The following is a 12,168-nucleotide window of genomic DNA, read 5'->3' as shown; positions in this document are numbered from 1 at the left end:
TATACAAAAGATTTTTGATTCACAATTTTGGAAATGTTGTCCCTCTCGTTTATGCACAGGAAAAACATCCAGGAGGAAAGTCTCATCTTTCACAATCCATTAACTTTTTCTATGGATTTGGGTGCTCCACAGTTTCTAGTAAAGGCCAAAACTCTGATTTGAACCAGTTTACTTAATTATCAAAGAAAAGTTTTAACTAAGGGTCTCAGTTCAAATGATTATTCAATTTTATAATAACAATTTGATATCCAACTGATTGCCTAATGCCTAGCACAGGGTAAGTTCTCAACATATATTTGAGGAATGAGGAAGTGAAAGAGTAAATAAATGTGTTCATTAAATTGATGGATGTGTAGTGGTTAAAATTTCATGGAAAGGTAAACTTACCTGTTTAGGTTTTGTTTTATTAAATAGCAATCAATAATTCACGAATGCATACGACTTAAACTCCTCGATGCTCAAAAAGTGAAGACATAATGCCTTATTTCCAGCTAATTTTCTATCAGTACAACCATCAGAAATTGAGTTGCACATCTCACAAAATATAAATCATGTATGTGTATATTGAGAGAAAGAATAAAGAAAAAAGGTCCATCATTTGAAGCATGGGTACTATTGGTGAAATACACAATACCTAATAATAGACATAGGTGTGAACTTTAAAATGAATAAGAAAGTGGAAATACTCTTAAGAAAAATAACTCATAGCATATTGAATATGATATAGAATGAATCTCCATTCATTTTTGACTAAAAAGGTCAGCATAAAAATAGACACAAATGGGAGACCACTGTAGGGAATACATGAGCCCACAGGATAATTTGGCATAAATTTCTTTCTAAACAGATTTAATACATGGTCTACTGTGGATATCAAAGCACTAATCAAAAGCTATTGTGATGTTATTGGTATAGGTAAATTTTGTTCTATTGAGGTTAATTAAAAAAGAAAGCACAAACATCTTCTAGTAAGTTTGCAAACTATTTGTCCAGGGAATATTAAAGTACTTCAAATATATTTCAAGGAGAACTATACATTATTTAGCAAGGTTAGAGAAGTGATGTGTTCAGAGTAATCCAGTGAAACCAGCCAAATGCACTATAGCTGGCCAGAACAAATTTCCCCTTTAATATGGTCCAGACTCTCTTGAGGCAAAGGGAAGAAATCTCAGACATCTATCAATAAAAGGAACATTTCTGAAACAGGTGCTGGCACTTACTCTTTCTACAAAATTAATTTTGTAGTAATTTATTATTTAAGCTGGTCAACAATGCTATGAAGAAACAGGTGTTGGCTTTTTCAGAGATGGTTAATTTTACCATCTGTATGGGGTGGTGAAAGACAGATAAAAAGATAATCCATCGTGTCCCTGTGAGAACTGGGTCAGGGCTTAGCTCTTGATTGCCAAAATGGTCTCATTCTTAAGTCAGATGCAGGGCAGCTACCACACCCAATCATGGAGCTGTTTTGGTAGAGCTGGAGTGGAGAGGAAGCTTAGAAAGTTGGTTCTGCCTCCATATTGCTATACGGCCTGGAGCAAGTCAATAAGCCCAGCTAAACCTCAGTGTCCATGTTTAAAAATAGCAATAACAATTCCTTTCTTTGTTTTAATGAGAAATGGTAGCTTCTAACATATTGCAATTATTATTCTATCGAAGTGAATAGCTTATCAGAGACTAAAATTTGTTAGATAAATTTAGATTAATTATCAGTCTTAAATTACAAGTTCCACAAAAGCAAAGACCATATCTGTCTTGTTTAGTGGCATATAGAAGGTACTCATTATGTGTTAAATAAGTAAATTGGAGAATCCACCTTGGGCATTAAATCAGCCAGACCAATTGCTCTATTATCCAGGACTTATTTTCAAACAAACATCATCACAACATCTCTCACCTAGCATTTGTCCCTTAAAGTCAAATATTAAAACATTATCCCATTCCTCTTCATACATCTCTTATGAGTGGGATACAGAAAAATTTCTTAAAATTTAGAGAAACTGAGTAATAGAGTGATTAAAATAGCCTGACCAAAGTCATATTTAGTCTAGAATTTATATGCAGGTCTCCAGAGTCATGTAACTACGGAGTTCTCAGACTATTCTAAACCCATTTTGTGTGTGGTATCTTGAAAACATTGTATGGTTAAGAAAATCCATTTTCTGTAAGGAAATCCACAATTTCCTCACTTTCTTTTATTTTTTAGAATGTAATTGTGACCAGAAATCATTGTAAAAATACTGATTTTCTTTTTAAGTGAGAATAGGAAAAATTATTTCAAAATCAGACAGGTTCACTGTCTGTTTTAAATGTACTCTAAATATCATTTTGGACCAAAAATTACATGGCATTATTTCTTGCCCAATTCCAAGAACCTTATTTCAGCAATTTAAGCAGTCTCCTATGTTTCTTCCTATCTTGATTCTTCTGTGGTTTTCACCTGACCCTAAATCAGCATAAGGATAACAATTAAAATAATGGAATCATTCACAGATATAATGTCTAGAAAGATATATGCTAACAATAACTCTGAGATGGAGGATTATGGTTCTTTAATTTTTTTCTCTTTTTAACTTTATCTGTATTTTCTATGTTTTGACAAAAATATAGTTCTATAATTAAAAAGCTAAGATTAAAAAATAGGATAATCATCTTCATTTACTTTCTTGATACTGTATATTGCTGGAGAAAATTACATGGCTAATCTAAATGGAATCCTCTGGATTATTATTCCCAATCACTCTGGATTTATATAGTGTGCAATTCTTTGTTTTTCATAGTCAGCTCTCTTCCGTACTCCCTTTGGCAGCTTTACTGGTTACCTTGAGCTCCCTAAAGCAAAAGTGTGTCATGATTATTTCATTTTTGAAAGATCTTGACCTTCCACCATCTTACATCTGAAGTCCTGTCTAACTTGACAGAAGAGATTCCCCCTCATCATCTTCCTCGTGGCAGTTGTCTTTACATGGTCATGATGTTTTAAAGGGAATCAACATTTTGTGACTGAGAAGTAGGCATTGCTCCTAGTTCCCTCTTGTGCGTTACTGCTGTGCATGACTACCGGGGAGTCATTCCTCACAGCAGGAAGGGGAGCTAGGAATAGAAAACTGTATGAAAAGCAGCAAATTAATGAGGAAATTCAACTTTTGGCCTAACCAGCCAGTGTGTTCAGCCAAAGGATTTCCTGTGGCTAAGAGTTACCATATGACAACCTTCTGAATATTTAAGAAAACCAGCAACATGCCTTTCTCTGTTTCTGTGGTTTTTACTTTTTAATGTGGCCAGAACAAGTTATGTAAACTCATTTCTAAATCTGTAATTTAAAATAGGAGTGAAAAAGGAGAAAGATGCAAAGCCACAGTATGGTTAGTAATCTTGATTTTGTTTTTAAAATGCGTTAGGTAAGAGGGGTTATGAGCTTTGGAATTACCAGATCTGGCTTCAAACTCCCAATTCTACTTAACAGTCATGAAATTTTAAGCAAGTCATTTAACCTCTCTGAGTTTCATTTAGCCTATCAATGAAACAGAAGTAAGAATATTAATAGTCCATAAAATAATTGAAAGAGAAAGATGGATATAATAGCTTAGCATCATGCCAATATTCATTCCAAATATGGTATCTTTTAGAATATTTGTACTGTTTGTCTGCCAACATGTTCTCTACAATAGCCTAGATTAGATTATGTGCTAGCTTGTTAACTAGAAAATAAAATTTTTGGTTTTGGAAAAGAGCTTAATATTTAGTAGACAATGTTTTCTTCTAGATGATCTGAGCTACCGCTGGCTTCTAAATGAATTTCCTGTATTTATCACCATGGATAAACGACGATTTGTGTCTCAGACAAATGGCAATCTCTACATCGCGAATGTCGAGGCATCGGACAAAGGCAATTATTCCTGCTTTGTGTCCAGTCCTTCTATCACAAAGAGTGTGTTCAGCAAATTTATCCCACTCATTCCATTACCTGAACGTAAGTATTTTATTTGCTGCACCCTGTTTTTGCAGGGTTGTTTGCTTATGGCACACTTGTGATAATGGAAAGAAATATCCAGTGGGAAGACTAGCTGGTTGCTCAATCAGGGCAAATAAGACACACTTTGAAAGTCTTGGTTCTTCCTTAGTTTTTCCCATAGAGATTTACATCATACAAGTGCCCAAATATGGTTGAGTTTAAACTGGTTGGCTCTGTTTCAGAGACTGCATCGGGGACTGACTCATTAGCCAAACACCCGTATGTTGGTTACAATGGGAATCACCAGCATCTGCTTTTTGTTTCATGGCCGTTCCTACTTCTTAGTAAGCTCATGAAAGAGAACAAATGATTAGATGAAAACAGACTATAGTAATTACAAAATTAGGGGAAAAAAAGTGTATTATTTTTATATTTTTAAGGAACTAATTACATGAATAAAATAAGTATATAAATTGTGTTTCTACTGTAAATAATTAGCATAGGGTATTACTATGGTGGCGCCATATTTGATGACTGATGGGCTTTTTCCCAGCTTAATATTTAGTAGCTCCAAACTGAACTACCTTCCTTTTTTTTAATGCACCACCACTAGAGAGAATCAGATCCAAATATATTTGCTTACCTCATATTATTTTTATTGCAGTCCTGTTGCTACACGCATATCACTGAGTCCAAGTTTCTGAGGAAATACTGATCTCATGTCATACTGTTAATAGACTTAGGTTTGGCTCCTGCCTCTACCCCTAAGTAGTGTATGACAATGGAGAAAATGCCACCATATCACTGTGATTACATTTTTCTTACTCTCCTCAAAGTAGCGGTCACATGGTTGGTATTCAGTAAATACTTTTTGACTTTCTGGTTCTTTTTCCCTCCACAATCTTGGGAGATACTCTCATTCACTACTTCTCATAGTTAAAAAGAGCCATCCTGTAAGAACTCCCTTAATTTTCTTTCTTACTCTTCCCTAGAAATTCAGCTCTTCTATTTATTTCTTACTTTCTATCTTTGTGGAAGAAATGTTTCTCCTCCTGCTCAGGCTAATTCCTCCACTTGCTCTGATTCACATCCCATTTGATTCATTTAGAGATTTGGCTATATCACTTATTTCCTTTCTTTTATGAATCTTCAAATTCTCTTCCATTATTTTCCCTCTGCCTATTCTTTTGTATTCAGTGCAATCTTGGATAATGAAAACAACTTCTTATTTGCTAAATCCAAAGGACACTTCGATTCTGTATAAACTTTGTGTCTCTTTTGCCTCTCTTGAACTCTTTTTTGTTTGCCTAATTTCCCTGACTCCTTTCATTCTCTCCTCATCTCCCACCTGCCTCTCTGACAAATTCTGTGCAGTATCTTTCAGCAGATCTTCCTCCTTATATTTTTCTCTAATCTTTTTCTAGATATTCTCACCCATTTATACCTTTTCAACAGTAGCTCTATGTAGAAAACTCCAAATTCACATCTCCGAAACTTATCCCTATGTTTAGTCCTTAATTTTACCTACCTCCTGGACTTGTCACACAGAAAGTTCTCAAGGATGTTAAGCTCAAAATGTTCCAAACACACCTGTTATCTCCCCTCTAAACCTATTCTTCTGGTGTTCTCCATTTCGTTTAGCAATACTGTCATTCTTCTGCTAACTGAGAGTATCATCTTTAATCATCAACTCCTCTCCTCCCCTCATCTTCAGGACAGTGAATCCAATGATTCTCATTTAGTGTGTAGGAGCTTGGGAAGTTTGAGGAAAATGTGGAACCCAGAGGTACTGACTCAGCAGGCCTAGGATATGATCCAGGCATCTGAAGTTTCAACAAGCATCCATGGTGACTCTGATCAGTTGGATCTTTGATCTACATCTTGAGAAAACCTTGATCCAAGGGGCAGTCCTGTTGATTCTGCCTCTAAATGACAACTTGTATCTGTTCTTTCCTTTCTGTTCCTGCTGTGACTGTGCCCTACTTCATCTGTTTTTCTGAATTTATGAAACAGCCTCCCTTAGATTTCTGACTCCCTTCTGTATTTCTCTTCTCCATGCTCCATCCTTTAAAACTGCCAACAAGGTCTTCTACTTAAACCAAAGGTAAGATTCATATTACTTCTCTTATCCAAACCTATTGGTACTTACCCACTGAGGAAATTAGTCTTGAAATATTTACTATTACAGTTTTGAGCCTTCTAGGTTATAGGTTCAAGCTCATCTTCAACTACTTATACTTCAACATCGTTTGAATTCTCAGATCTTTTTAAATTCTCTGCGCACTCTTGGAGCTTTGTCATAATACACTGTTTCTTCAACCTGAACTGGTCCAGTTCAAATGTCCTCTTGCCTAAAATTTTCATAGTCCCTACATACTTCCACCAATTCTCCTTGACTGCCACTCTTTCAGACCATCTATTTTTGTTTTGGCTTGTATTTTAGGTCCTCATGTATCTATTTGTCTCCTTAGCATTATACAGTATAAAGTACATACATTGTGATCCTAAGCAATGTACTTAGCCTTTCTGAGCCTATTTCTTCCCCTATAAGGTTGGGGAAATAATATTTCTTTCAGGACTGAGATGCTAAGTAAATGAAATAAAGTACCTATATTGATGAGCACAGTGATGTCTGAATAAACATTTTTCTTCTTTTCCTCTCTCCTTTCCTCTTTTCAACTTGTTTCCCCTTCACCTTCATTTCCATGGACACTTCTTTCTTTTCTCTCTTTTCTTGTCTTTCCTCCTCCTTTCACTCACTCCTCTCTTCCTTCTTCCCTTCTCCCTCATTTCGTTTCTTCTTTCTCTTTCTTCCTAAGTTCTATATAGCACCTGGCACAATGTTTTACACATATTTGATGCTCCCTAAAGACTTCTTGAATTTTCTTAGTAAACTGAGTCAGATTGGTTACACAGCTGTTAGAGAGAACCAATGTGGTTGAAAATGCCTGATGAAATTTATACTGTATACATACTATGCATAAACAAACAGATCTATACATTGTGACACAGATATTTTCCAGGACCTGTACAGACAAAAGCTTTCCGTATTGAAGCAATTCTATTTCTATAAAAATTACAGTGTTAAAAAAACACTATTCTACTTATTAATCAGTTGATGTTTTTGTTTTTCTTAATATTAGGAACAACAAAACCATATCCTGCTGATATCGTAGTTCAGTTCAAGGACGTATATGCACTGATGGGCCAAAACGTGACTTTAGAGTGTTTTGCACTTGGCAAGTAAGTATACCTACATTTTTCATTAACATATACAGAAATACATTAATTTTTATACTGTTTTAGGAAATAAATGATGTAAACGTTTAGCTATAAATGTAAACACAAAATTGCCTTATGAGCGTTGTGGATTCTTAGCTCTTGCATCTCCTATTTAAAGTCCTGTTCCTGATATCCGATGGCGGAAGGTCCTAGAACCAATGCCAAGCACTGCTGAGATCAGCACCTCTGGTGCTGTCCTCAAGATCTTCAATATTCAGCTGGAAGATGAAGGCACGTATGAATGTGAGGCTGAGAACATTAGAGGAAAGGATAAACACCATGGAAGAATTTATGTTCAAGGTAGATGATATATTATGGTAATTTTCTGTAAATTTCATCAATGTCTTATTTACAGACATTTCCATACTTGAAAAGCTAGTATATAATGATTAATAGTTTAAAAATAGTGATATGTATTACATTGTGCAAAAAGATGAAACATTTATCTTATGTCTAATTAAGTCACAAATATGAGTTATAACTGTTATGGACCTATATCATTAGTATCATAGTAACACCAATGGATTGATAGTAGCCTTCTTGATAACTTTCAGAAAATACAATTAATGTAGCTTGTTGACTCCCTTCATTGTTCTCCTTTTTTAGATACCTTTTTATTTGTAGAAGAACCCATGCATTATGACTTGGTGTAATCTAAGCCACTGGTTTGCAAACTTTAGTATGCCTCAAAAATCACCTGGAGGGCTTGTTAAAACCCAGATTTCTGGTTCCCACCCTCAGAATTTCTGAATTAGAAGGTCTATTTGGGGCCCAAGAATTTGTATTTCTAACATGTTCCTAGCAGATGTTAAGGCTACTGGTCCAGGCACCACACTTTGAGAATCACTAGTCTAAGGAAGCATTTTTCTGTGACACAGTTTTCTTCATACAAATGTTTGATTCTCACACATTGAAATAAACATATTTTGGAGAATAGAATGTTGCTATTCAAGCAATACTTGGAACTTTTCAGGTTGCGATCATCTCTATAATGTCCCACAATGTGAAAATTGCAGGTCACAACTGAATAAACATCTAGGGCTTCAACAAGATCATTTATTTAAAGGATCAGCATACACTGAGTGTCTACTCAGAGGTAGAGTATGATCGGAGCAAGGATAGTCAGACAAAGGAAACACTCTCCTTACAGTTGAGGAATTCATACTCTATTCATGTTATACACAAACCTCCCAAATAAATACAAATATACACAGGTAAACAAACATATACCTACCTACCTACCTACTTACCTACACACAGACAAGTAATTATAAAGAAAATTGTGAGAGTGCAATATGGAAATTTACATGGAATATTGGTAAATCATATGGTGAGGAGCTCCTTAGCCACACTGAGAAGGTGGGAGATAGGAAAAACTGGATGATGCCTAAGCCAAACTGAAATACTAGAATGGGGAAAGAGCACTGTGGCAGGGTCAAGGCTAAGCCCCCCTCCCAAGACCCCAGGGCTTTGTTCATGGAGGGATAATAAAAAAATAATTATGAATTGAATTATAGTTACTTCACGCTATAATAATGTAGGATAAAGTTTACCTGCAAACCTACGGAAATAGAATTTCAATGGCTAAAACGCTGATTTTAGGATACACACAAAATTTGATACATTCTCCAGAAGAAGCTCAACTAAATGTAATTAGTCCCCTTGAGATGATGATGAATGTTGAGACTTGCATTTGACATTTACAATGTTCGTTACTTTTTAGCATTTCCCGAGTGGGTAGAACACATCAATGACACAGAGGTGGACATAGGCAGTGATCTCTACTGGCCTTGTGTGGCCACAGGGAAGCCCATCCCTACAATCCGATGGCTGAAAAATGGATATTCGGTATGTATGTTCAAACGCTTTGCATGAGTCTATGTTTAGACAACATTTACATGTGGTCCTGGGATAAATTTAACATGAGAGTTGATAAAGTTAGGGTACCTGAGCCCTGAAATATGAAAATTTCCTAAGAAAAGCAAAGAAGAAAGTGAACATAAAGTATCTTCTTTCAGTTTAAACAACTTTCTGTAAACTTATATCTACCTTCTCTCTCTCTCTTATTTTTTCCTTTGTTCCACTTTTTATCCCTCTTCCTACTCATCCATCTCCACTACCTGATATTGTCCTCTTTTTCTTGCCACTGTTTCCCTGACCCCACAGAAACAGAGGTAAGAGTGAAGGTCCTACCTTTAGCCCTGGGGACACGTAGCAGCAGTGGGGTTCTTCTCTACCTTCCCACTGTAATCTCCCAGCTGGGCCAAGAGGGCAACAGGTGGACTCTCAGCTCTGTAGGATGAATAGGACAAGAGCCACTGGGCATGGTAAGTGGGTTTTACTTCCCCATGCCGTGAAAACCCCACTCCACTTGGCTTAGTTAACAGTGGGGGCAAAAATAATATATCTATATTAAAAGGCAACTAAGCCCAAACCTAAATGAAAGCAATTCTATTAAAGTTTGTTGAGGAAATGTGTTTTACTTTGTGTTCTTTTCAGTATCATAAAGGGGAATTGAGACTATACGATGTGACTTTTGAAAATGCTGGAATGTACCAGTGCATAGCTGAAAACACTCATGGAGTCATTTATGCAAATGCGGAGTTGAAGATCTTGGGTCAGTATCATTTCTAGTTTCTGTTAACATTCAGAAAGAGAACAACATGTTAAAAAATAATCATAGGGTATCTATAGATGATATATGATTTCACATTACTTTCTTGACTTGCTGAAGTTAAAAAAATTTTTAATGTGATTTGGAATAGAAAGTATTATTGTTTTTCTTTTCATTAAAGAACAGTAAATAAATTTGAACAAACGTGGAGTATAATGGTTTTTAAATTTTTTTTAAATGGTCAAGCAAACTTTACACATGTCCATTTTTAGAAGTGTTGTCCTCCCTTGCGTCTTGGCAGCTAAGTACAGCCTGAAAATCACCTAGTGCAGACTCGTGCTTCCACAATGCATGTGGCCCAGCCTCAGATGAGTCTTTAGCACTTCCTGGCATTATCTGTCCCTGTGTTGCAGACTCTACAATTGCTATTTAAAACCTTCAGGACATTCCTCAAGCCCCTGACCCCACTCTGACTCCTACTTCCATATTTCCTTCTTATTTCTCCATGAAAATTGAAATACTTAGAAATAAAATATTTCAGCTTCCCATCCCTCATTCAAAACTATCTAAATCTTTACTGCACTTGTCCTTTCATACTCTTCATCCAGAGGAAGAAAATAATTCCTTTACCTCTGGCCCTATATTTATTCCTTTTCACTTACTCTGATGCTTGATATCAACAGATATCCCTTTTCCGTGTGTGTGTGTGTGTGTGTGTGTGTGATGTATGTATGCATATGTGTGTATACATATTCCTTCAAGCTGCCTCTCCTTCTGGTCGTGTTTTGTTCTTGAATTCTCCTCTCCCTTGTCTTTGGTGATTCCATGCTCTCATACCTCCCAGACTATTTCTTCTCACTTACCTTCATTATCTCCTTTTCACCCCTTCCTCTCCTCAGCTAAAAATCTTCCTCTCTCCCAGAGTTCCATTCCTCTGATTCCATTCCATTCTCTTCCTCATTCTTCCACATATTTTATATTACTATTCTTGGATTATTATTTAAAAAAATTTTTAGAATTCCTGGATCATTTATTATTCCTCTTTACCCATTAATTATCTCTGATCCTGTAATTTATATCTCTGGCCCAGATTTTTATCCTCAGCTTCAAGCTCCATATAAAGCTTCCTAGTAGAAATGTTCATCTGGGTAACCTGACAGATAACCCAAACTTAGCATGTCTGAAAGTGAATTCATTATCTCTCACCCACATCCACATCTCCTTCTGAAAAATTCTCTATTCTAGAGAATGACACAATATACTATATCCTTTTCTCCCATCACATCTACTAAATTTCTCAATTTTACACCATAAATCTCTCTGAGATTTTTCACATTCTTATTTCCATTACAACTACTTTAAGGTCTTACTGCATCATGTCATTTTCATATTATTTGAAGTAGCTGTCACCAGGCTCAGTCATATTATAAGTAATGATTTCCAGGTAGTCAGGCTTTCTCTTCCAGAACTGATTATTGACAAGATAAAGCAATGCCTCAGTGTGGCCTATTTTATTCTTGCTACACCAAAGGGAAATTCTTTAAAACATTAGTATCACTGTGAATTGGTTGAGACTAAAAGAACATGAAAGGAAATGAGATAATTTTAAGAAAGTATTAAAGAAAACTATCTTTAAGAAGAGTTAAGACTTTCTTAATTTTAACTTTCTCTGCGTCTTCTTATAGTGCTGAGGATCATATTTCATTTCTTACCCTCTAAAGTCAAAATCCCTTGATAATGTTTTTAATCTAGTTTATGTAGATATCAAGCAAGCATTCAGGCTTACGTTTCATACCATATCACTTTGATATATCACTTTGATATGGAATGAAATAAAGCATTTTGATTCTTAGTAAAGATATGAGGTGGGTCTGAATTCTTTCCTCAAGATCAACTTTCTGATTTCTGTTTAAAAAGAACCTTCATTTTCTTATTTATCATCATCCATTATAAAAGAACATGAAAATTCAACAGCCCAGACTTAAAGATCTCTCTATATTCAAAGCTAAAATCTTTCAATCATTTAATGACTATTAATGTAGTAATTAAGCAAACTGTTTGAACGCTTTCAGCCTGAGATCAACGTTCCTGGGCATCTTTATATTTGTCTCAGTCTATTTTTGTTTATTACCTTTAGAAACAGTTTTTCTCTCCTTTTTTTCCTGAGTTTTCTGGTTAATCCATTTATTCATCCACCAAATGATTGAGTACTTACTCCACACCAGGTACTATTCTTTAATAGGCTCACTAAAGAGCGAAAGAGCCAAAAAGCGCACGTCCTCTTCTTAGCTGGGGGAAAAGTGTTCCGTTATTTCTT

General features: G+C 35.6%; 1 protein-coding gene across 5 annotated transcripts in view; it reads left to right on the top strand.

Moving 5' to 3' along the window:
- The window catches only part of CNTN1 (contactin 1), a 342,015-nt gene that overhangs the window by 203,211 nt on the left and 126,636 nt on the right, over positions 1 to 12,168 (top strand). For all 5 annotated transcript variants that reach the window (XM_046642426.1, XM_046642443.1, XM_046642435.1 and 2 more), the window contains 5 exons: positions 3,767 to 3,973; positions 7,099 to 7,198; positions 7,356 to 7,537; positions 8,961 to 9,085; positions 9,737 to 9,854. In XM_046642426.1, coding sequence (XP_046498382.1) covers positions 3,767 to 3,973; positions 7,099 to 7,198; positions 7,356 to 7,537; positions 8,961 to 9,085; positions 9,737 to 9,854 — 732 coding nt within the window. The remainder of the gene's footprint in view (positions 1 to 3,766; positions 3,974 to 7,098; positions 7,199 to 7,355; positions 7,538 to 8,960; positions 9,086 to 9,736; positions 9,855 to 12,168) is intronic.

Source organism: Equus quagga, chromosome 1 (genome assembly GCF_021613505.1).
Source record: "Equus quagga isolate Etosha38 chromosome 1, UCLA_HA_Equagga_1.0, whole genome shotgun sequence".
Classification (NCBI taxonomy): Eukaryota; Metazoa; Chordata; class Mammalia; order Perissodactyla; family Equidae; genus Equus; species Equus quagga.
Note: the sequence above shows the minus strand (reverse complement) of the source record. Positions and strands in the feature narration are given on the sequence as shown.